This window comes from Schistocerca serialis, chromosome 2 (assembly GCF_023864345.2).
Source record: "Schistocerca serialis cubense isolate TAMUIC-IGC-003099 chromosome 2, iqSchSeri2.2, whole genome shotgun sequence".
Lineage (NCBI taxonomy): Eukaryota > Metazoa > Arthropoda > Insecta > Orthoptera > Acrididae > Schistocerca > Schistocerca serialis.
In genome coordinates this window covers 647,856,458-647,882,382 of record NC_064639.1, presented here as the reverse complement: position 1 = coordinate 647,882,382, position 25,925 = coordinate 647,856,458, and the positions used below count along the sequence as shown (strand labels likewise).

Sequence of the window (25,925 nt, the reverse complement as noted above, 5' to 3'; positions counted from 1 at the left end):
TTACTACATATGTGCTTGCGAGAGCTGTTTAACTTACTCCTGTGTGTATGGCAACCACGCCGTCATCAGCCGACGTGAGGATCTCGATGTAGGCCGTACCGTCACCGTTGACGGTGATAGTGGAGCCGGTGCAGCTGTTTCCGTTCACATTACCAGATATGACGTCACAGTATTTACCACCTGGCAGACCAGTCTGTCAGAAAAAAGGTATGTATTACAGTCTATGGCATGGTTTCGGCATGTGAAAAAAAGCGAGTAATGCCGGAGACAAACCTTGAGAGTCTGCTTCAGGTCGGAGTTAGCTTCGTTGTTAATGGCAATGAACCCGGTGTTTCCTCGAGAGAAGGCTATCTGATATCCGCCGTTGTCCCACCAGTTCGCCATTGCAGTCACTGCGAACATTTTTGGGAAATCTTATATTCATGGGATTTAGCGTAAACTTGGTATTTCTTCTTACTTTGCATATAAAAAATGTAAATAATTATACTCTTTACCATGCGACAAGGATGCGTATAGACAAGCTACACAGCACATGCAATGAAATATTTTACAATTGATAATAAAAACCTAACGGCTTCAAAAACGAAGAGGCGAAGTTACCTCTTGAAAGGACAAATCAGATCTAATTACTACATGATAACATCTGAAAACGTGCAACACACTGTAGCAGTTATTTACTGCGGTCGTATTCAATATGAAAGGTATTGTTATCTACAAAGATTTCGAAGATGGGCTAGAATGTAGGCTGCTTGTTACGTAATAATGGCCGGCCGGAGTGGCCGACCGGTTCTAGGCGCTACAGTCTGGAGCCGAGGGACCGCTGCGGTCGCCGGTTCGAATCCTGCCTGGGGCATGGATGTGTGTGATTACATTAGGCTAGTTAGGTTTATGTAGTTCTAAGTTCTAGAAGACTGATGACCTCAGAAGTTATGTCGCATAATGCTCAGAGCCATTTGAACGTAATAATGAACTCACGATATTCGGCACTCAGATACACGATTTTCGCATACTGTGAAGTATTACCTCTTAATCCCAGACAGAAAGACGTTAATGAACCGTAGAGAGAAAGTAATCTCTTATTATCCACTTTGTGAAATGGTTCAAACGGCTCTGAGCACTATGGGACTTAACATCTGAGGTCATCAGTCCGCTAGTACTTAGAACTACTTAAACCTAACTAACCTAAGGACATCACACACATCCATGCCCGAGGCAGGATTCGAACCTGTGACCGTAGGGGTCGCGCGGTTCCAAACTGAAGCACCTAGACCCGCTCGGCCACAGCGGCAGGTCCACTTTGTGACTTACGCATCGTAATACAAATATAAAATTAGCCCACAGATTAAAAGAAAATTCACATGCAGAATAATTCACTCTACAGCGAAATACATATATTTTTTAAGCAGTAGTTAAAATTATATGGGCACCGTGAAACGAACCGTAGAATTTGTTCCACCATGCAAAGTCATTGTGTTCATATTCAACGACTGCGACAGTGTCTCATATTGAATAATTTACCGGAGATTTTGGTGCCGGTATTCCGCAGAGGCACTTTGAGGAAGTTGTCCTTGTATGTATAACTTCTACTTCTACTTCTACTTCACCCTCTACCTTTCTACTGCTCTTTTTCACTGTAAAAACAGTACTAAAGGTGCTCCTGCACACACACACACACACACACACACACACACACACACACACACGCACGCACGGAGCTTGTGTGCTTTCACTGTGGATAGCAAATGCCATCAGCGAATCTTATCACTTCGAAACATAATCGCACTTCTGAATTTTTATTTTATTATCGTCATTACTGCTTCTACGTGTAAGCTGAACAATTTACGAAAAAGGCTACAACCATGTCTTACGCCCTTTTTAATCCGAGAACCTCTCTCTTAACCTTCGATTCTTCCGCCTTGGTTCTTGTACATATTTCCTGTTCGCCTTCCTCTCCAGCTTATATCTAATTTCCTGACCCTCCAAGATAGCCGGACCCAGGTAGCCGGACGCAGTAACGTGCCTCTTCCGCAACGAGGGGAGGTGAACATGGCCTGCACCGAATCCGTCTCGCGGATTAACGACGATTTGTGGTGAGCCAGCTAGCCTGATTGTGATTTTTAAATGTTCCCCACATACCCTTCGGTAAATACTGGTGTGATACCGACGTCCCGCCTCAGATACACGATATGAAAATATGTGGCAAATGTTTCCATAGTTGCACATCAGATTTACTCTAGACGCTGACAGTTCAGATACACAGATTCCGTCCTGGGTTGGTGGGAGAGGGGGAGGGAGGGAGATTAATAATGTACCGACGATCACAGATGTTAAGCCCCATTAAACCCATAATTATCATCACCTATTTTCCTTAGTATTTCAAACATCCTGCTCCCTTATTAATTTGTCGAATGCTTTCGCAACCCGGCAATATTATGAAAATGCATTAATTTTTCTTAAGACATTTTTCCGTTATGAGACGAAACGTCAGAACCTCATCTCTGAAGTCTTTAGCTTCCCTAAAATCGAATTAATAGTCTGCTAACAAATCCTCAATTTTATTTTCCATTCATCTGTGCAATATATTCGTTACTTGCTTGGATGCATGAAGAGTTAAGCTGTTTGGACGATTGTTCTCACATTCAGTTTTATCTAAGCTTGTTTTCTTCGGAATTGTGAGGGTGATGTTCATAAGCAGGTCCGACAGCGTGTCAGCCGTCTCAGATTTTCTACACTAATATGAATAATTGTTTTGTTTACTCATCTCTTACTAATGTGAGGAATTCCTTTGGGATATTATCTGTCATGTTTGACTTCAGGTTTCCTATGTTCTGTCAAACTGTAACTTTAATAGTAGTTGTTCTATGTTTTCCATTGCGACATCAATTACTTCTTCTATAACATCACCAAAACAAATAATCTCTAGACTTGCCACATTATCTCTGCTCTTTAAGGGAAATGGCGTACTGAGTAGTGGCATACATATGACAATTTGATATGAAGGATTGCCTGACCACGCCTGAAAGGAAGAACTCAGTTTCCCATTTCTGACGTCGCTTTGGTCCACGTGACATTGTTTGAATACCCGCTAAGCACTTTTACCAGTTCCAGATACAAATGAAAAAGCCGTACACAGGGGTTTTTATTGTAGTCTTTAGCCCGAAGTCTGGTTTTGCCTCTCACCGCCCTAGTCCTTCCTATGCTCATTCCTTTCCAGTTCGACATAGCTATTGCAGTCTACCACTGCCATATGAATCTGATTATTTTATTCAAGCCTTGGTCTGTGATTACAATGTTTACCTCCTACAAGTAACTTCATTTCCAAACTCACGAATGCTTGATACCTCAGAGTGTGACCTATCAACGATCATCTCTTCTAATTAAGTTTAGACATAAAGTTATTTTTTTCACATTTCGATTCAGTACTTCGTCATCAAATACTTGATGCATCCACCTAATTTTTTAGCATTATTCATTCATCTGTAACGCCATGTTCCAGTCGCTTCATTTCTACTCTTGCATGTATTATTTATCTTCCATATTACACAACCGTATGAGGTTACTTGCGAGGCAAAAACCTCCAGAAAGAACTCGTTATATTTAAATCTATATTCTACGTCAACAAATTTTCAGAATTTCTTTTGTTGCTTTTCCCAGTCTGCATTATATCTTCTTTCCTTCGACCATCGACAGTTACTCATACTTTTCTCCGTTTGGACGTTTTGTTGCCAGGGAACCAGCATCATTAACAATATCTCATGAAGCGTTAATTAACGAATCTGTCAACAGATGCAGTACGTATGTTTTGCGACTAGTTTCGAATTAGAAATTTCATTATCAAGCCTAGCCTACTGAGGCTGCACTGAAAGTGTTTGATCTTAATAACAAACATCAGAATGTCCAGAGATGCTTAATAAAATGTTAGCATACTGATTTTCACAACCCATATGTGCCTCTTAATTTGATTTTGACTTGCAAAGATTCCACATCGTCTCTCTGAACTTTAATTCACTTTCCAAATTGCTCCCTGGTTTCCTTCACTGTTTGCTCAATGAACAGATCCAGCAACATCAGGGCGAATCTACAAACCTATCTTACTGCCTTCTCCACTACCTGTTCTCTTTTGTCAGTCAATAATTATAACTTTTGTCTCCTCTCTGTGCAAGTTCTCTTTATTTCATCCCTCTTACCTTCAGAATTTCAAAGAGTTTATGCAACCAACGTTGTCGAAAGCTTACTCTATATCTAACAATGTTATTTAAGTAAATTAACTTTCCATCAGTCTATCTTCTAAGATAAGTCATAGTGTCAGCATTGTCTCTCCAAGCCCGCTTTTATCGGTCGCTTCATTCCCCTACAATGCGAGCTAGTATTTTGCAACTATTACTTATAAAACTGAGGATTCGCCGACATTTCACACTTATCAGTAGCTACTTTTTTGGAACTCGTACACAGAATGCATGTGTCTGCGATTTTAGAACGTCGCAGAAGTTAGTGTAAAGAACCAATGTAATAAACGAATTTATTGTTTAAAAAAAGTCGGTGCTAGAACTCCGGCTTCTAAATTAGTCAGGAAGACAAACTGTAGTTCCATGTTCGTTACAACGCTACTCATGATAGAGGCATCAGTTCCACAAAATCATAAAGGTTGCAATTCTCGTATAAATATCTACACACTTCCTCAAAAATTACATCTTGCTGAGGGATCTGTGGTATCCAGAGATATAGGGACGTACTGACTTGGACATGTTCGTCTCTGACCGGGTTCACACACAACCATCTATGGAAGTAAATGCAGGCAGAAGCAAAAACGAGTTGTTGGAAAAACGTAAGTAATTGTTATTACTAGTACGTTGCTCCTACACTAACGAAAATCTTACTTACGTCCTGCATTGTTCCTGAAGCCAACCATGTTGTAGATTTGTCTCCAGCGGTGCTCGCACACCCACGGCCTGGCACAAGAGTCGTCTGAGTTGATGGTGGGAGAAATGATGTTGTGGTTGGAGTCCTGTGGAGGTCCGTCCTTGTCGAGATTGAATTCGTAGCTGGACATCACTCGGGGGAAGCCGTAAGGCCAGGCCAGCATGAAGGCGGTGGCCATCTGTAACGGCGGACAAGGCAATAAAACGATACATTGCAGCAGGTTCTGTTTTGGCAAGTGCAGAAAGTAAACGAAAATTGTCTCTCTAACGTCTCCTACATTGTCAGTACACAAGTTTCATAAAATGATAATAACAATTATGCGGTAACTTACACGTCAATGCATCAGTACAGTTACTAGAGTGAACATTGTTATAAACAATTCGTGTAGATTGTTGTAGGTGTTTACGCTCGTCATGACGCTGCCAGCACATATGCTTCTCTTTTCGAAGAGGAACAAATGTGTTGCTTTGGTTAACACCTACGATGTACGTAAATATCAACATTTACATCGACAGGTACACACATACTTCGCAAGTCACTCTGCAGCATGTGACGTAAAGTGAATGAAAATTAGCCACTCTCTGGTCTCTGACGTATGGAGTATGCCACTGTAAGTTCCCCAGTCTCAGTTACGTTATTCTCACAGTCCGAAAGCGAGATTAGCAGAACGGTTGCCTAGTCTGTTTCAAGTAGCGGTAATCAAAGTTTTCCAAATAAGGTTTCCTAAGAACAGTGTTAGCAGTATAAAACGATTCTCATCTTTCACTCATGGCAATTTCTTCTACACAGATGCTGCATGCATCTCTCAAATCATCTACGTGCTTGATAGCGGGGGCTGTGTGGATGGGACTGAGCGGTTTTTTAGGTTAGAGTGTCTCAGGAAACCACAGAAAGGGCGTCCGTCTCGTAGGGGGCAGATAAAACACAGTAAGGTAGTTGTAGAAACGATCGGTAGTGTAGTTGTAACTTGTCGTAGCTGTGGGGAAAGAACCTGAGCTCCAGGCCCCAATAGCTCAAATAGTTACAAGTACGAAAAGCTGGTTAAAGCCGGAAATAAGTTCAGCTGAATTTTTTTCAAACGACCTAACAGTGTTCAGAAAGGATAGATTAAATACAGTCCGTAGTGGAGTATTTATTGCTGTCAGAAGTAGTTTACCTTTTAGTGAAATTGAAGTAGATAGGTCCTGCGAAATAGTAAAGGTAGAAGATACCACTTGATAATCGGACGAAACTTTTAATTGGATCGTTTTACCGATCCCCCGACAGAAGATATAGTTGCTGAACAGTTCAAAGAAAACTTGAGTCTCATTTCAAATAGGTAACCCACCCATACAATTATAGCTGGTGTGACTTCAATCTCAACTTGATTTGCTGGAAAAATTATACGTTTAAAGCCGGCGGCAGGCATACAACGTCATCCGAAATTGTACTGAATGCTTTTTCAGAAAATTATTTTGAACAACTAGTCCATGAGCCCACTTGAAGTGTAAATGGTTGCAAAAGCATACTTGACCTCTTAGCAACAAACAACCCCGGAGAAATAGTGAGTATCATGAGGAATACAGGGATTAGGAATCACAAGGCAGTTCGTGCTAGGCTGAATACCATGACACCCACAACATAAAAAAGACACCCAAAGTACATCTATTTTAAAAAGCTGATAAAAATGCTCTGAACGCCATTTTAAGAGACAGTCTTCACATCTTCCTGTCTGATCATGTACACGTAGAAAAGATGTCGAATGATTTCAAAGAGATGTTATCGACGGCAAGTGACAGATATACGTGACATAAATTAATAGGTGATGGTACTGATACCCCATGGTACACAAAACGGGTCAGAGTTCTGTTGCAGAAGTAACGAAAACAGCATGCCAAATTTAAAAGAACGAAAATCCCGAAGATTGGTAAACTGTTCCAGAAGTTCGAAATACAGTGCGTACTTCAATGCTAGATGCTTTTACTAATTTCCAAAAAGAAACTCTGTCTCGGAATCTTGCTAAAAACCTAAAGAGATTCTCCTCATAGGTAAAACGCACCAGTGGCAAGGCGCAATCAATATGTTCACTGCGCGATAACAACGGTGAAGTCACTGATGATACTGCCACTAAAGCAGAGTTATTAAACACGGTTTTCCGAAACTGCTTCACCAAAGAAGACGAAGTAAATATTCTTGAATTGCAATCAAGAACTACAGCCAAGATGAGAAACATAGAAGTACATATCCTCGGCGTAGCAAAGCAGCTTAAATCACTTATAAAGGCAAGGCCTCCGGTCCAGATTGTATACCAGTCAGGTTCCTTTTAAAGTATGCTGATAAAATAGCTCCATATTTAACAATTATACACAACCGTTCCCTCACAGAAAGATCTGTGCCTAAAGACTGGAAAATTTCTGAAGTCACACCAAAACCCAAAAAAGGAAATAGGAGTAATCCACAGAATTACAGGCCCACATCACTAACGTCGATTTGCAATAGGATTTTGGAACATATACTGTGTTCAAACATCATGAATCATCTCGAAGAAAACGATTTATTGACACACAGTCAGCACGGATTCAGAAAATATCGTTCTTGCGAAACACAACTAGCTCTTCATACTCATGAAGTATTGAGTGCTATCGACAGGGGATGTCAAATTGATTTAACATTTTTAGATTTCCAGAAGGCTTTAGATACCGTTCCTCACAAGCGCCTTCTAAACAAACTCAGTGCCTATGGACTATCGCCTCAGTTGTGAGACTGGATTCGTGGTTTCCTGTCAGAAAGGTCACAGTTCAGGGTAACAGACGGAAGGTAATCGAGTAAAACAGAAGTAATTGTCCGCATTCCCCAAGGAAGTGTTACAGGTCCTCTATTGTTCCTGATCTATATTAACGACACAGGAGAAAATCTGAAAAGCCTTCTTAGATTGCTTGCAGTTGATGTTGTTATTTATCGTCTTGTAAAGTCATCAGATGACCAAAACGAATTGAAAAATTAATTAGATAAGATTTCTGTATGGTGCGGAAAGTGGCAATTGACCCTCAATAAAGAAAAGTGTGAAGTTACTCACGTGAGTAATAAAACCGCTAAATTTCGATTAGACGATAGGTCACAAAATCTGAAAGCTGTAAGTTGAAGTAAATATTTAGGGATTACAGTTACAAATAACCTAAATTGGAACGATCACATAGATAATGTAGTGGGTAGAGCAAACCAAAGACTGCGATTCATTGGCAGAATCCTTAGAAGGTGCAACAGGTCTACTAAAGAGACTGCTTGCATTACGTTTGTCCGCACTATTCTGTTGTATTGCTGTACTGTGTGGGATCCGCATGAGATGCGACTGATGGATGACATCGAAAAAGTTTAAAGAAGGGCAGCTCGTTCTGTATTATTGCGAAATAGAGGGGATAGTGCCACAGACATGATACGTGAATTGGAGTGGCAATCATTAAAACAAAGGTTTCGTCGTTGCCACGGGATCTTTTCATGAAATTTCAATCACTGGTTTTCTCCTCCGATTGCGAAAACATTTTTTTGGTACTCACCTAAACTGGGACAAATGATCATCATCATAAAATAAGAGAAATCAGGGCTTACACAGAAAAAATTAAAGTGTTCGTTTTACCCGCGTGCTATTCGAGAGTGGAACGGTAGAGAGACAACTTGAAGGTGGTCCATTGAACCGTCTGCCAGGCACTTAAGTGTGAATAGCAGAGTAATCACGTATATGTAGATGTAGACGTTTGAGAGGATACAACGTACCTTCCTGTTGTCATTTACTATGTGAGAACGGAGGAGACAGCCTTTTGGAATCCTAGAAGGAGAGTGCATCTACTATCTGCAGTACATTGTAAGTAGAGGAGACATAGTATTTCAGATGGGTGACATTTAGGAACCAGTGTTGTTATTCGATCGAAGACGAGAGGTATGAATACTAACCACCATCCTTCAGTTTGCTCGTCACAGGAGGGACATAATTTGTTATGGGGGGCAAATTCCAAGTTTTCCAGGAAAGAATACAATGTAAAGGGGCTTCACGTAGACGGATCATTCCGATGTGTTGACAGCGTAGCATAAACAAGGGGCCTCTTGAATGATGTCGGGTAAACTGGATAAATCATCAGTCATGAGGGGGTACAAGGAGCTCTAAATAATAATGACGTAGTTCACAACTTCCGTGGTGCGTTTTTTGCTAGTAGACTGTTTTTTATGGCAGCAGACCTTTTTGGGGAGATTAATTGAATGTCTACCACTAAAAAAACTGCTAATCCAGTTTCGTGTATGACCTGTGCTACATGTTTTGTACACCACCTAGAAGATGACATTGGCTCACACCTTTATTGACTTGATGCAACAGGAGAAGTAATTGGTTATCGTGTTCCTTGTGTCAGTTATCATTCTCTTGTGCCATTACAATCAAAGTTGAATGTGTTTTGTTCGGATTTCTCTGTGGACCAACCACAACGTGCATTAACTTTATAAGGCAACTGTTCGGACGTCAACGTGGTCGTGTTACTTCGTGGTGGAGTTTTACGGTAACTGCTCAACACTGCTAACGGCTATCGCTTAATTTACTTTTCCATTCTCAACTTTTAATTACTATATATAACATGTTCGTCCCCGTCGAACATCTTATCGATTTGTGGTAGCTGCGAGTAACACAATCATCAGAATAATTCCTTATTCAGTTATTCTTCCTCCACGTTTTACGATGCAGCAGTACACTTACTAGAATGAAAGAACGTTCCTACTACTGCTTATTTCAAAACTTTTGCCTTCCACATAGAAATCCAGAAAATTCAGTGCTCGTTCAATGCTGCGTAAACAAGACAGAGGAAACAATTGCAGGATGGCTTAAATCAGCGATTTAGTCGTCCAGAATGTCCAACTTCTAAGGAAGTTAAAGTTTTCTATGACATCCATGCAGAAAATTTAAAGTCTTATACCGTTATTTTTTAAAGTAGGGCGAAAAGCTCTATGATTCTTTTAGTTTTTTAAGGCTGTTTTAAGTAACTGACAGAACGACAGAAAGCGGACTAGACTGAATGGTGCGGTTAACATCAGTGCTTACCTTGTAAAGCCTTGGTTCCCGGAAGGTGAGGACGTCACCACCACCACCGTGACCCCGCTGGTTGTCATGGTTGTCAATAAAGACCAAAGCGTTGTTTCCGTTAACCATGCCCCACTCCTCACCTGAGAAACGATAGATAGTCCGATTTCAAACCATGCAATAACTATTAATTACTTGAGAATCTACTTTGGTTGAAAGAAAGTGAAATAATAAAAAAAGTAGAAATGGGAGTACACACTTTCCTCTATACTATAGACTGCTGAGTGAAACAGCCGTTTTCGGAGAACTCATAATGACTCTGAAATAAGGCTTCCATGTGAAGCTATCAACAACAGAACTGAAATCAAAGCTGCAAAATTAAACTTTATATCATTATTTGTTACCGAAGTTGACCAGCCACTTCATGAGGTTCTTCCTCCGGAAGCATGGTGCCAGCTGGGAACCATACGTAAATTCGCAGACTCTTCCCATCCCGATGTATTCCGTTTTCTTTACAGCTTCAGTGCCTACAACAAAATATAGAATTTAACCAATGTAAATCCACTACATAATGATCACATCAGTAAGTGATTCGGTTTTGCTTACCAGGGTCGATCACTTCCTGATAAATAAAGGGCCTCTTCCCGCTGCCGAAGTAGTTGCTATTGAGATTGCTCAGTGCACCATAGATCTTGGCGAGATTGTCGGGCCACATGTGCTTTGCAGCATCGATCCTGAAAGATAAGAAGTCATCGTACACCAAACTGTAAAGGTGTATGTTTAATTTCTGGCTACTAGCACGGAAAGGTACCATTAGCAGGAATCGCAAATTAATCTCCAAGCAGTGGACCAATGAATTTGTGATTGAGTCAAGGAACTACACTGAGGCCATCACTGATTGCGGCAGGCAGTTTCGCAGAATTATCCGCCCTGTTGTGGCACTCAATCCATCAACCACTCACTATCCACGGCAGATGAAACCACTACACGGAGTAGCGGCCAGGTGTGGCGTTCATTAGGTCGAATGACTTATCAACTGCAGGTGTTCTCTGTAAGGTCTGAAGTATTTGCTGTAGTTTATGGGACGTATTTTTTTACCTATTTCCAGTATTCAGATCACTATCCTATTTTGAAATATGATGGAACTTTATTTCTCAACGACTAGAGTGTGCAATTAATGATCTAACAAGAGCACGAGGGAATGCTCTAAATTAGTGCCTCCGAATTTTTTATGTAGAAACGTTTAAATATTTTAACATAAAACAAGTATTATTAATATACTACATCTTAATTTTTCATGTCAACATATTTGTTTCTCAACAGAGTCACCCGAACATATTACTCCCAACGATAGACTAATTTGTTGATACCGTCACTGTAACATGTCTGACTTTATTGACGGAGCCATAACCGCATCTCTGCTTGCACCACTTCATCAATATCAAACTGAATTCCTCGAAGGTGCTCTTTAAGTTTTGGGAACAGATGAAAATCAGATAGTGCCAAGTCGGTACTGTGCACATAATGACCAATGCCAGTGGAACAAAGCGTAGGCTTATTGCAGCTGCCGCAGAGCTCGTGTGTGGTCTGGTATTGTTACACTGATGCAAAGGATGCCCATTATGTGAACGAACTTTTCGAAGCAGAAAGTCGATTATAGCAAAGTCTCACGCACCGAGTCAGTTACGTTACACGCCGACACACTGCGGTTTGGAGCCTTTTAAGGCAGAAGGTTGAGAATATGAAGTTATGATGAAAACGATGTAGAATGTAATAAGGTTTGTTGTATTTAGAAAGCTTCAGGAGTCTTCACATACGAAATTCGGAACTATTACTTTTCACCATGCCTTCGTATCAAAAGATCAAAAGGTACATTACTTCGCGTATGTTCAATGTTTTCGTTATTTTGTTCTACATGCATCTCGCCAACACCTATTGTGTCTATGAAGGTTTTCACTGTGTCAATGCAAAAAAAAATATTTGTAGCTTTCTTGCCGCGAAACCCGCTGTGTGAGCGCGACGTTTACGAAATGCTAGTGCCTCTTCCCAGCTTCTGATGACATGCCGGCGTCTCCCACTTATACAGATATCGACGGCCGCTGATACTGAGTAAGTGTTTAAGGAGACCAAACGCTGAAGGCTATCAGTCTCTTATTCACCCTCCTGGACGGAAGCGGTGTTCCCTGTCTGACTGAGCACAGGGTAAAGCCTTTGTGCAGGCGTAGTCTGCATCTGAGGCGGAACAAGGGCACGTGCCACATGTTTATCTAGTGGATATGGAAAACCGCCCGAAAACAACACCTATGCTGGCCAGCAAACCGATCGCTCACCGTTAATCCGCCAAACAGACACGACCCTGTGCCGGCATACCTCCCCGTCGCAGAAGCGGCTCTCTCCGACGCAGTTTAACAGGGGCCTGGCCGGTTGTTTACGTAGCTGACCAATCACGTACGCCGTCCACTCCTGTCCTACATTATACAGACCGCCGTGTCTCACGTCCGTTTGCTTCTAAACTGCTTCCAAACTTGATTCCTAAAGTGTGCTTAGGGCTGTTTATCGACCTGAGGAAGTAATACAATTACATACGTAGAGGACCAATGCATTTTTCAAGATACGAGACTGAACTCATTAAAAGGGTTATTAAGGTTATATGAGATTTCATGTAATATGGTCCCACAGCAGCTATATATTTTTTAAATGAGGCTGCCTTCGCTTTATACGAATGATCAGTACATACATGTATGTATACCTCTTTATGTTCTACTGTTCGCCTCTTCACTCTGTTAGATAACGCACTCCAGCGCAATCTCTTAGTTAGTTTCGTAATTTTCGGAGGACTCTTGGCAAAATTAGTGACGTAAAAGTGACTATTGTAAAATCAGTTTTAATTTACTTTTCTTGGTACTTCCCAATAATTTTCATAATGTACTGACTTGCGAGCGATCGTTATGTATCCGTTCGAAGGCTGTACAATCCAGACTCAGTATGTTAATCATGCAAAACCGCCGTGAGGACTGAGGAAATCATCCCAACGAAGAATCATCCTTTCGGTAAAGAACCGTGTCCCACTACATGAAGAAGTACATAACTGCCACTGCACGTCATCACCCGACATGAATCGTCGACTTTTCAAGACCTTTTTTTAGAGACCGGAGGCCTGATAATCGAGTGGTAAGAGTTCCGGACCTTAGCGCAGGTGCTCGATTCCTTCCACTTAAGTCGGTGCAACCTCTGGCTTACCACATTTCCGATATGGGGACGAGCATTATCATGAAGCAAGGGCAGCCCTTATTGCGCAACTCTATGCAACGGTGGTTTTCCACGGACATAGTGGCCCAGATACGTTATTCATTCTCAGATGCACGTCAACCGCTGTTACATCCCTTAGTAGGCAAGAAAATAATATCAGCACGTTTGTTCTATTTGGACACATTTGGTGAAAACGTTTCCCCATGCACTCGCGTGGGAAATACCCAAATGCTACTCTAATCCCTTGCCTTCACGTCGGTGCTTACCTGCATCGGACTCGCGCTGCGTTGCATACACCGATGAGCCAAAACTTTATGACCACCTTTGTCAAAGCGTGTTGCTCCATTTCTGAAGCACAGTGCAATAGAAAGTCTGCTTGGCATGGATTCTACAGGTCTTTGACAGTATTCCAGAAGTGTGTGGAACCTGATGTCTACGGAGAGGTCACGTAATTCCCATAAATTACGTGATGGTGCTATACGAGCACGCAGCTGGCGCCCTGTTTGTGGGTACGGACCAGGCACATTTGCTGGGCGAGACATCAATGTCACTTCATTATAATACCCCTCAAACCACAGTAGCACGATTCTGACCTTGTAGCACGGACAGTTATCCTGCTATAAGATGTCATCGACCTAGTGGGTGACTTCAAGGAAAAAGCGATGCAGGTGGTCCGCAATAATGTTCACGTTCACTGCTGGCATGATGGCTTCGAATACCACCGCAGATACCATGGAAGACCAGCTCATTGTGCCCTACAGCACAACTCTCCTCTCACCGGCCTGCATCTGTGAGCGGTGCATGTTCATTGCAGCCACTCGTTCGGATATGGCGTGTAAGGACCCAACCGTCGACCAGATGTAACCAGAAATGCGACTCATTCGACAGGCGACACGTTTCATATTGATCTACGGTGAAAACTCAGTGATGCTGTGCCCACTGCAACCATAACTGATAATGTCGTAGGGTTAATACAGGAAACCGTAGGCTTCGTATGATGTGGAGCTCCGTGTGCTTGCATCAGAATTGCACTCTGTTGTCAGATCTGCCACAGATCGATGCCTATCCTGGATTACACAGTGGGGAATCTTCCGATCTCTAAGTTTTGTGATGAGACATGGTCATCGAATATCATACGGCCTACTCGTTACGCTTACTTCACCGTCCTTCACCACTTTTCATAGGTGCTCACAGCAGTAGTGCTCAACAGGTGATCAGCTTCGCGGTTTCAGAGATTCTCGTTTCGAGCCGCAGCGCAACAAAGAAGTGCCCTTTGTCAAACCGCTTACATCAGTGTATTTCCGAATTTGCGGCTCGTACCTACGCTATAATCACTGTCCATTCATCTCTCTTCTACCTACATTCATTCTTTACTGGGTCACATGTTCCCATGACCACCAGGAGGCGTTCAACGTGGCGGTGGGCAGTGGTCATAAAGTTTTGGCTGATCAGTCTATACGCTGGAGCAACACCCTGAGACGGAAAGTTTTAGATCTCCCCTGATAATTTAGTACCTGACTGACCAACCAGCGGCCCGTATGCCGCATTTGGCCTGCGACTGGTTACCGGGGAGAAATACGCCGGAGAAGCAGTGTGACTCTCGCATTGTACTCGGCCAAAGGCGCATTTTCGGCTATTTCCAGCGATGCTCGGCTCGCCTCGGGTTTGCAGTTGACACTTGCATGTGGAAGGTGCCGCATAAAATGCCATTTCGTCCCCACTGGATATAAACAACAAGCGAATGTCCTGCCTGTGGCTAAAATTCGATAAGTTACTCAGTTTCGCTTGTCGACTTGCATTGCCAATCTCATTCCCGTATTTTACTTCGCTTTTCTTTCTCATATTAACATTAGTGAATAATTCTTTTCCGTTGTGGATGCATTAGAACACTGCAACTTGTAAGCGGTCCGTAGGCCCTTACTATAAATTTGCACTCGGCACAGATCGATAGGGCGAACAATCGATCGTGTCGTGTTGCGGGAGCGAGTGTGGAGTTGAGCCAGTGCCATGTTGCGGGTAGAGATGTGTGGAGGTCGTTGTTGAAATGCAAGGCTTTAACGGAGAAGGGAGTCGCCATCGCCGTGGTTAGACCCCTTTGTACTAGAAATAATACCGGGAAAGTGAAGAAGTATCATTATGGAAGTGGTCAGTGACATTTCTAGTGCCGATATTTTGGTTTCGCGTCTACCGCGCCGGCATCACCTTGGATTGCAGTGTTGGATTGCAGTGTTGGATGCAGTGATGGATTAGCGTGTGACGATAATGGAAAGTGAAGAAGCCTGTGCTGAGATTAGCCGTAATTAGATATGTATGACGAAGGCAGTGGCTGTCTCCTCCTTTTTGTGTTTTTGAGACGAATATAGGTTCGTAATTAGTGAAACTGTGTTGGTGTTTTTCTTGTTACCAGACATTTCATTATTACAGTACTGAACAGGACGAACTGGAAAGTAACAACTTCCGTAGCAGTCAATTCCGATTGCCAGCCCCATTAGGTACACAGTCACATTAATAATAATTATTGGGTTGCTATTCGACCAGATCAGGTCGGGATAAATAAACAGAGGTGTTACACCCTGGCTTACCGTGAAAGGACAAGTGCAATCTTCGGACGAATAGTAAGAACAATACGTAATTTTATCTTGCTTAACGCGAGAAAATATTTTCCAATTTCGGATGAAGACAGAGTATAAACTTTAAAATCGCGACAAGAAACAGTGTATTTTGAACAGTACGAAGTAATAGCATCCTACGATTGTGAATAAACTGTTTTTTCGCCATATTAGATGAGAGTAGTAGTGTCGATAAACTGTGCTATAATGTGCAAACGCGTAAATCTGCACGAAAAACTGTGAAAAGTGAACACTAAAGAAAGACACGTGTGAACATTACCACAACAAAACGAGCTAACAATTCGTCACGGAAGCTTTTAAAGAAGTGTTTAGTAGTAATATTATGACCGAAATTGCTTTTTGAATAATGAAAATCGAGGAACTGTTATGCAGGCGACAATTTATGTGGCGACGCAATTGTTGAGTGACGTCACGCACACCCGTGCAGCAGCTGCGCCAAAGAGCTTCGATCCGTGAGGTGATTTCACACGTCATCCCAACTACCTGTGCAAGGAGTAGGTCAGACGCAGACGTAATACACTGGGCAGCGGTCAGCAGGACTTCGATACAACGAGTGCCGACCCGGCATCTAGTGGCCGAACTACAAACCAAGCCCGCCTGCAGCACCACGGAGTAGCCGACTGAGAACTACGACGACTCGCCATAGATCTTCAGCGCGACTTCACGTGGCTCCGGCGGCAGTACAGCGCCATGCCCACTTCAAACATCAAAACATCGCGACTCGTGGTAACGTCAGTTGGTGAGTGAAGACAACTGGTTAGCATAACATTAAATTGCAGTATACTGTCTTCAATATAAACAAACAGTTTTAAACTGTGTTTCACCTTAGGAGAAGTGCCCAATTACAGTAATTTCCGAAAAGTTTGCGAAACATACTCTGAAATATAGCATACTTATTGATGCATGCTGCGCTGTCTAAATGGTGATTATACAGATATGCTCATTGTTTTTGGGGATTTTACATTTATAGATTTAACGAATGATGTGATTTGTCTTATTTAAAACATTTTACATAAGCTGTGTATGTGAAAATTGATATTTGAAATTAGTAGGTTTTGAGAGTCGTTATGTTCAGTGCTCATACGTATTGTATCAATTTTGGGATTAACTGAAGATACTACAGTTACTGTTTGATTAGTTTAGCGGAAATTAGGAGTGTTTTGGGTTACTAGAGGTTAGTTTATATTACTTGCCTGTGCATTAAAAATAAACCAAACATGTCTACTGCAGATAAGCAGGTTCGTGAGGCAGTAGTTGAAAGGAAAGGGATAGGACAGGAAGACAGAGATGATTCAGGAATCAGTGATTATGGATTGTCATTAGAAAGCCCATTAGCACATTCAACTAGCTACCCCGAGACACCGGGACAAACGACGAGGCTGGCCGCGGTGGTGTAGCGGTTCTAGGCGCGCAGTCCGGAACCGCGCGATTGCTACGGTCGCAGGTTCGAATCCTGCCTCGGGCATGGATGTGTGTGATGTCCTTAGGTTTAAGTAGTTCTAAGTTCTAGGGGACTGATGACCAAAGTAGTTAAGTCCCATAGTGCTCAGAGCCATTTGAACCATTTGAACAAACGACGAGAGATAAGCCACTTTCAGAGGGTGCAAATATGCGGTTGATGTTGGCAGACTTGCTAAAGGAAACCAAGGCAACAATAAAGGAAGGTTTACAAGAAGCTAGAGAAAGGGAAGAAATATTCCGCAAATCATTAGAGAAAGGTTTATAAGAAACTAGAGAAAGGGAAGGAATATTCCGTAAATCATTAGAGAAAGGTTTACAAGAAACTAGAAAATCATTTAAGGAAGATTTACAAGAAACCAAAGAGAGCTTAGAAAAGTCATTTAAGGAAACTCTAGCACAAGAGATCAAAACATCACAAATGAAGATAGAATATAATCTGAAGAAGGAAATGCAGGAGTTACAAGAACGACTGAAGATGGACATCAACGAGAGAGAGAGTAAGCTACAGAAGAGCATAGATCAAGTCCAGGGGGACGTGGAGAAGATGGAAGGAAAGTTAACAAAAAAGATAGAAGACGATATTGAAGAAACTAAAGCCAAATCGGGAGAAAGGATCACCGAAGTGGAAACAAATTGCAATCATCGAATCGCCGAGGTGACGCAGATGCAGAAACAATGCAATGATGCGGTTAAGGGGGTAGGAGATAGGCAAAACCAACTGCCTGTCAATCTGAGAAATTCTATAGCCGTGCAACGAGAAGAGGATAACAAGAGGGTTGCAATGGAGGTCTGGCAATTACAACAGGGAGTGCAACAATTGGAGAGCAAGACAGAAGAAATTAATAAACGAATTAGCAATGCCACTTTAACCGTTGGGGAAGGTAGAGTCGTTACCTTGATGAGCAGTGATAATCGGTACATCCAAAATAATACAGGGCAGAAATTTAAACCGAAAGGAGGGTTGCACCCAATGATATTTATGAAATGGTTAAGAGGAGTTTTCCCAGCACATTTCAAAGATGCAGACAAGATTCAATTTGCAATAGATAGGATGGAAGGTGAGGCCTTCACTTGGGGAGCCAGGAAGAAGCAAGGGACTACTAGTTATGATCAGTTTGAAGGGGAATTCTTGAAGAAATACTGGTCCAAAAGTCATCAGTGTGCAGCACTTGAGGACCTACTACACCACAAGTCATTTAATACATGGAGAGGAACGTTGAGAGAGTTTGCCGAACATATGTAGGAATTGAACGAGACCTTGGAACAACCCCTGAGTGATGACATAATGATATCAGCGATAAAAAGAAGATTGAGCCGGAGAATGCAAGAAATTGTATCCGGGAGCCTAATTAAAGATAGGGAGGCCTTGATGGAGATACTGGAACAGTTGGAATCTGTTCGATCACAGGAACACAATCAAGCTAATGATCAGAACCAAGATGGAAATAATTACCATCAAATTCGTTTTAATGGCCCACCAAATTACAGAGGTAGAGGTGGGGGTAAACGACGTAGGAACCATGGCAATGGTCAACTGTTTCACCACAATCATGGGAGAGAGGATAATGACAGGAATTATGAGAGAGGAAATGATAGACAAAGGGATCATGAGGTACGAATTGAAGAAAGTTAGGTGTAGGGAGCTAGCAACCCTTTTGCTGGTATACCAGGTGGCGACTGGTACACTCCCAGCTGGGTGAGACTTTATTTCTTATTTCAAGTTTCACTCCTCTACCACTATCCATAGGTTAAGAAAGTTAGTGTAGTAGTTAGGATTGGTAGTGGTCATCCAAGTAATTCAGTCAGGAACCATGTAGTAAATTTATAGTTGACTTAAAATAAGGATAAGTAGTTACTGTTGATGTAGAGTGTGAGATGTCAGAGAATCAATAAGTCAAAAATCAGCTTAGTGTCAGTGCATTGCAAAATTATTAGTGCCAGAAGTAATAAAATGAGAACCAGATCAGAAAGCTAATGTTTATATAATGTGGTGGGAAGCTAATTGGTCAAACAAGAGTTTGTGTAATCTTATAGAGTTGTTTTGTGAGGCATGAAAATATCAAACTGTTGTAAGGAAGTTGAAATAATGTATCAGCTTATAAGTAGATGAACATATAAAGAAACAAATACTTGAGGAGATAGTTGTTCGAATAAATGGTGTGAAATATTATGAATGGAGTGGCCAAGGAGCCTGGAGTAGTATTTTTATGTAGTTATTGCAGCGAATATGGAGCGTTGATGTAGTTTGAAAATATATATTTATTTGCAGTTGAAGTTGCTGTTAAGTTGAGGGAGTTATGTTTAATGAAATGTATGGAGTATGAGATGTTTGAAGTATTGAAGTATGTCATTTAGCACATGAGCAACATCTGTTTGCAAGTTATTTGTAGGTATACATGTTTATCGGAAGTATGCTGAATAAAACAGAAAGTGTAACTCATGAGTAATGAGTAATTCATGTATCCAATTAGCTATCAGAGTCAATTATGGTTATACTTAGGTCAAGCTTTAGAAGCAGAATTCTAGCACTGTGTAATGAATAACAAATATCCCTATGGTGGATTTGAATTAATGTGAATATAACAGGAAATTTTGTACCTCTCATCCAAGCTTTCTAGATAACAATTCACATATGGCAGTAATGTTTGGCAAAATGAAATGATCAGTAGTTTGAAATTTTTCATTGGGTGACCACATTAGTTATAGTGTTGCAAATAGTTATGTAAGACATACTTAGTGGTATAATGGAGTATTTAATATTATGGAATTTGTAGAGGTATGAGGGAATGTAAAATAATTGCATAAGTCAAGGAGTAAATGTTATATTTAGTTTTGATATTCAATATTGCTTGTGCTAAAAACTCAAATGAATAAGTTGTGAGTTTCTTCCTTAACTTTAATGTGGGTTGGCCAAGTGAGTTATAAGTTAGAGTGATAGTAGTATGGACGGCAGGAACCCCGCTGAAAGGACGGCATACCAAAGGGGTCGCTTGCATTCAACTAGTTTGTTTTCTTGTCTTTGCTGTAGCAAGTTATAACAAATATGTAGTTAATGACTCGTACAGACCTTTGAAAGTGAAGATTTTTGGTAATTGAATGTAAGATAATTTTGTAATTATATTTATCATGCCATATTAATTAAGACAGATTGATGTTGTATGATGTTTCTGTAGGGGCGGTGTGTTACCAGAGCCAATAGGATATTATTTGTAATATAATAACTCATATGTCATGTGTTCACGTAACAATTTTTGATTGTATGTTGTGTGTTGCATCCAATATGGACTATAGAGGATTATTGCTGGTTGATAAAAAATTGTGATTTGGACAATGCCATGTTTACGAGATGTAATAACCTTTTGTAGAATATTATTGTAGAGCCAGCCCACTACCAGAGTCAATGGATTATTTGTTGAATTGTAACTTCATTAATTATTTACACTGTGTGTTTTGTTCAGATGTAATGATATCTAATTCCCTTGCCGATTCTTTTACACCAGAGGCTCCAAAGAAGTTTTCGAGGGCGGGGATGTAAGGGGTCCGTAGGCCCTTACAATAAATTTGCACTCGGCACAGGTTGATAGGGCGAACAATCGATCGTGTCGTGTTGCGAGAGCGAGTGTGGAGTTGAGCTAGTGCCATGTTGCAGGTAGAGATGTGTGGAGGTCGTTGTTGAAATAAAAGGCTTTAACGGAGAAGGGATTCGCCATCGCCGTGGTTAGACCCCTTTGTACTAGAAATAATACCGGGAAAGTGAAGAAGTATCATTACGGAAGTGGTCAGTGACATTTCTAGTGCCGATATTTTGGTTTCGCGTCTACCGCGCCGGCATCACCTTGGATTGCAGTGTTGGATTGCAGTGTTGGATGCAGTGATGGATTAGCTTGTGACGATAATGGAAAGTGAAGAAGCCTGTGCTGAGATTAGCTGTAATTAGATATGTATGACGAAGGCAGTGGCTGTCTCCTCCTTTTTGTGTTTTTGAGACGAATATAGGTTCGTAATTAGTGAAACTGTGTTGGTGTTTTTCTTGTTACCAGACATTTCATTATTACAGTATTGAACAGGACAAACTGGAAAGTAACAACTTCCGTAGCAGTCAATTCCGATTACCAGCCCCATTAGGTACACGGTCATATTAATAATAAATATTGGGCTGCTATTCGATCAGATCAGGTCGGGATACATAAACGGAGGTGTTACAAACTGTGGCAGTGAAGGTAATTTATAAGGAATTATCTGCCACCAGTAGCTTTTACAGGCATATGTTTTTCCATAGTGACATTTCAGGGCAACTGGTATCCCATCTTCAGTTGTTTACATTTACTTACATTCCCTGAAGATTGTTTCTTTACTAAAAGCGTTGCGGAAGTTTGAAATTGAAGATCTTAAGACAGCAATTGTAAAAGGTGATGAGTAAATGTCCACGACGCGTAATTAAATATAAGCATGTGAAGATGGCGTGAACGTAAAATGAATGCACTGCCGAAAAAACGCTTGATTTGAGGCAAAATTTGTAGGCGTGGCTTGTTGGTAAACGTGGAGGTACTTATATCGATAAGTTATCCCATCATCAATAACATCACGGACGCTATAGTTCTAAGGTAATGCGCTAGGAGCGCTACTGTCGCGTTGCGTCGCTAGGCGGTCTTCGAGCTTAAGTATGTGAATCAGGCCGCCGTGTCATCAAAGGTCGTGCGTGACAGTTTAGTACTATCGGACGAAGTTTGACACATTTTTCACGATAAAGTTGTAGTGCTCTTAGTTCATAGGTCACTGAAAACCCCTCAACTGGCGTCGTGAACGACCAACGCCGTAAAGACCGCGCTCACCGGCATGTAGTACCCGGCTACCCGCTACGGCCCGAGGATCGGAGTGTGTGGGATTGTAGGAGGAGCTCACATGAAATAATCAGAGGGAAGCTAATCGAATATTACGTAATAGTTTTTATTTCTCTTCTTGGTGTACCGATCAATAAAGAGTCTTATCTATAAATAAAATGTACCGTTTATTAAGAGCGTACAAACTGTAAATTCTCTATAAGTTTCTGCTAACTTGTAACACAGATGTTCAAGTGTATTACAGGAAGAAGAATTCTTAGTCACACTCACAAAGACACTCTGACTATACACATAGCTCCCAGCTGGAGCATTTTTCAAATGTTGGGCTCCAGGAGTGCGCTCTGTGCTAGTATTCACGTCAAGTCGAGTAAAGGTAAAGCAGTGGCTCAGGAAGGTGATCTACCATAGTGTCACGCACATCATGCGTTGATGATATTCAGTCACGGACGTTGCAAATAAGATGACTGTTTCACCTTCCTCAAACTCTGCGCCAGTAGCAAGTAGATGTGGAATATTATCTCTCTGCCTCATAAGCTTTGCCATAGTAAGTAGATGGGGAGTATTTTTATTCGTGAAAGTGGCGTCGGGACTCACTTAAGAACATGTTCTGTGTCACATTAATATAGTGAGACCATACTGACTTGGAGCCATATATTGTCCTCTGATGAGTTAGCATTTTGAGTGCTTGGGAAGCAGCATTAAATATGTGTATATATCGTTTTTGATACTCTCTGATGTAAAATTACACGAAATGCTGATGAATGAAAAAATTATTTGCAGTGTGGTGGACATTTAGTGAGCGTTTATCAGAACTGACAGACGTAATTTGAAATTTATGTTCAAAGGGATAGCTATACATGCGGGATTCTTGAAACTTTCGCTCTGGTTCAAAATGGTTCAAATGGTTATGAGCACTATGGGACTTAACTGCTAAGGTCATCAGTCCCCTAGAACTTAGAACTACTTAAACCTAACTAACCTAAGAACAACACACACATCCATGCCCGAGGCAGGATTCGAACCTGCGGCTGGCTTTCGCTCTGGTGCGTGCTAAAAACATTGGCAATTCCTTTCCTTACAAGGATGGGAAAGGTCGTCCGTATGAACTTAACACTGAGAAAAAGATTCCACAAGCTAAGAGCATCGTTCCGTTACATCGTTTATCTGGTGTGTTGCATCCTACTGACTATGTCTGGGTTTCGCATAGGTCACATATAGTGGTTAAGCCAGCATTTTCCACGTCTTCCAGAGCTAGAGATTGCTAAAGTAGTGGAGGACTACCCCAAAGTTTAATCTCATTGACTTAGAAAAGTATCATTGTTGTTTGTTCATTTAGGACTCAGCAATGATGGTTACGCATTCGTCAGACATTCAGTTGGTACAAACGTTGTTCTCAAGCAGTGCCTCATACAGAAAGTAATTACTGATTGCCTACACCAATATATTCCAGTTCATTGTAGGATATTTTCAAGTGTATACACTTATGAATGACCTGAGTAACTTAAATATATTTCTTGACACAAGGTTGAAATTTGTCCTACTAACACAAACAGTTTTCATTAAAACTGATTGGAACAGTACCTGAACCCAGCAACGCCGATACCGATGAGCTTGTTCATGTATTCCGAGATCTTGCCGCGCACGTAATCTGATCCATCGTTCAGATCCTGAAGTCCAGTCAGTTCACAGTTGCGAACCTGAAAGTAAGACATAACAACAACAGTTCATACATACATTTCAATTATTGGTTTCTGTCGTCCGAAATTGGACATCGAAGTGGTGTAAAATGGAAATCTAAGAAGTGTAGCTCAAAAACTCTGGTAGACTACTGGTTCTATCTGTCATTAGAAAGGTGTATGTTCAACGAAACGTATCTGTTCATGTAACTTCTGCTTAGTATTTCTTTTTTAACTGCATTCGGGAATCAAATGAAATTATATTTTCAAGAAAAATATGGAAAAATGACAGATTTTCGAAGATTCCTCCAACTATAAAGTAAAGACAAGTGTGAACAAAGAGAAAGGTGTACTAAATCACTTCGTACTCTCAGAACCTGTCGGTGGTTTCTCGTCGTCGTAGTATTACGAAACAGTTAGATCAGTAAAATTACTCTAATCTACAATGTTTTCACTGCAGTACCGAAGAGGGCTTACATGTTCCTGCCTGGACACGGAAAGTAAGTCTTGCAGCACTGCTCTTCGTGATGCGAAACTTCAGAGAGTATCATAAAAGCAATTTGAAATTTGTGGTAAGGTCGTGTGGGACCAAACTGCTGAGGTCATCGGTCCCTAAGCTTACACACTACGTAATCTAACTTCTACTAACTTACGCTAAGGACAAAACACACACCCATTCCCGAGGGAGGACTCGAACCTCCGACGCGAGGAGCCGCGCGAACCGCGGCAAGGCGCCCTAGACCACGCGGCTACCCCACGTGGCAAATCAGTTGGCACCAGATCGACGATTCCAAGTCAAGTCTTACATATTCACTTTCACTAAGGTCATGTACACTGACATTCTGATCACTGCTTACCCTGATTTTGGATGCCGATTGGTGGTGTTCCGGACACTTGACGCGGTAACGGAAGTATGTAAATGGAATAGACACCCTAGCGAAGACATGGGCTACAATGGGGAAATCCATTAAGATTAGCGACTTTGACAAAGGGTACATTATTATTACGCAGAGCCCGTGAACGAGTATCTCGAAAATGTAGGCGCTGGTCGAATGGTCAAGTACTGCTGTCGTGAGCATCTACAGAAAGTGGCAGAAGAACTGTGAAATTACCAATAGGCGCTAGATGGTTGGACGTCCACGACTCTTTACAGAACGTGGGATCGGAGGTTTGTCTGCTTCATAAAGCGGAACAGATTATGATCTGTGGCATGTCTGCTGACAGAGCACAATACTGGTGTACGCAGAACTATTTCTGTGGTGTCACCGCCAGACACCACACTTGCTAGGTGGTAGTTTTAAATCGGCCGCGGTCCATTAGTACATGTCGGACCCGCGTGTCGCCACTGTCAGTGATCGCAGACCGAGCGCCACCACAAGGCAGGTCTCGAGATACGGACTAGCACTCGCCCCAGTTGTACGGACGACTTTGCTAGCGACTACACGGACGAAGACTCGCTCATTTGCAGAGCAGCTAGTTAGCATAGCCTTCAGCTAAGTCAAGGGCTACGACCTAGCAAGGCGCCATTAGCATTACATTGCATGTATCTACCGAGTATCACTTGTACCGTCAAGAGCGATGTACAAATGATGGATTAAAGTTCAGTATTCCAGCAGCTACGTACTTTTCTTTATAGCATTCATTACGTATCCTGTTTCAGACCTCACGCCACCCTCCGTGAGTTAGCGCGTGCATCTTGGCCGCCTCTTTCTATTAGTGTACGTAGTGTTGGCAATTTCGGAGCACATCGTTCATGATATATTGTTGAAAATGGAGCCCCGCAGCAGACCACCCCTACGTGTTCTCATTTTGACCCAGCGATATTGTCAGTTATAATTGCACTGGGCACAGGACCGTCGGTCCATGGATACGTGTCGCCTTTCCGGGTGAATCACATTTTTGCTACACTAGTTCGATGGTCGTCTCCACAAACGCCGCCACCGACGTGAACGGCGGCCCAAACCGTGCAGCGCACCACGGACGCAGGCTGGTGGGAGGAGTTTAATGCTGTGGGAGACATTCTCCTGCGCTTGCATGGAACCTGTGATAGCAATCGAAGACCGCTGACGGCTGGAAACCGCCTGCATGCCGTCATGCTTGATGTCTTCCC

General features: G+C 41.9%; 1 protein-coding gene across 1 annotated transcript in view; it reads right to left on the bottom strand.

Annotated features, from left to right (window-relative positions):
- LOC126457723 (alpha-amylase 2-like) overlaps positions 1 to 25,925 on the bottom strand; it is an 87,127-nt gene that overhangs the window by 6,133 nt on the left and 55,069 nt on the right. The window contains exons 5-11 of the mRNA XM_050094259.1: positions 23,721 to 23,836; positions 10,565 to 10,692; positions 10,363 to 10,485; positions 9,980 to 10,101; positions 4,882 to 5,098; positions 274 to 392; positions 38 to 193 (exon numbers count right to left, since the gene is read on the bottom strand). Coding sequence (XP_049950216.1) covers positions 38 to 193; positions 274 to 392; positions 4,882 to 5,098; positions 9,980 to 10,101; positions 10,363 to 10,485; positions 10,565 to 10,692; positions 23,721 to 23,836 — 981 coding nt within the window. The remainder of the gene's footprint in view (positions 1 to 37; positions 194 to 273; positions 393 to 4,881; positions 5,099 to 9,979; positions 10,102 to 10,362; positions 10,486 to 10,564; positions 10,693 to 23,720; positions 23,837 to 25,925) is intronic.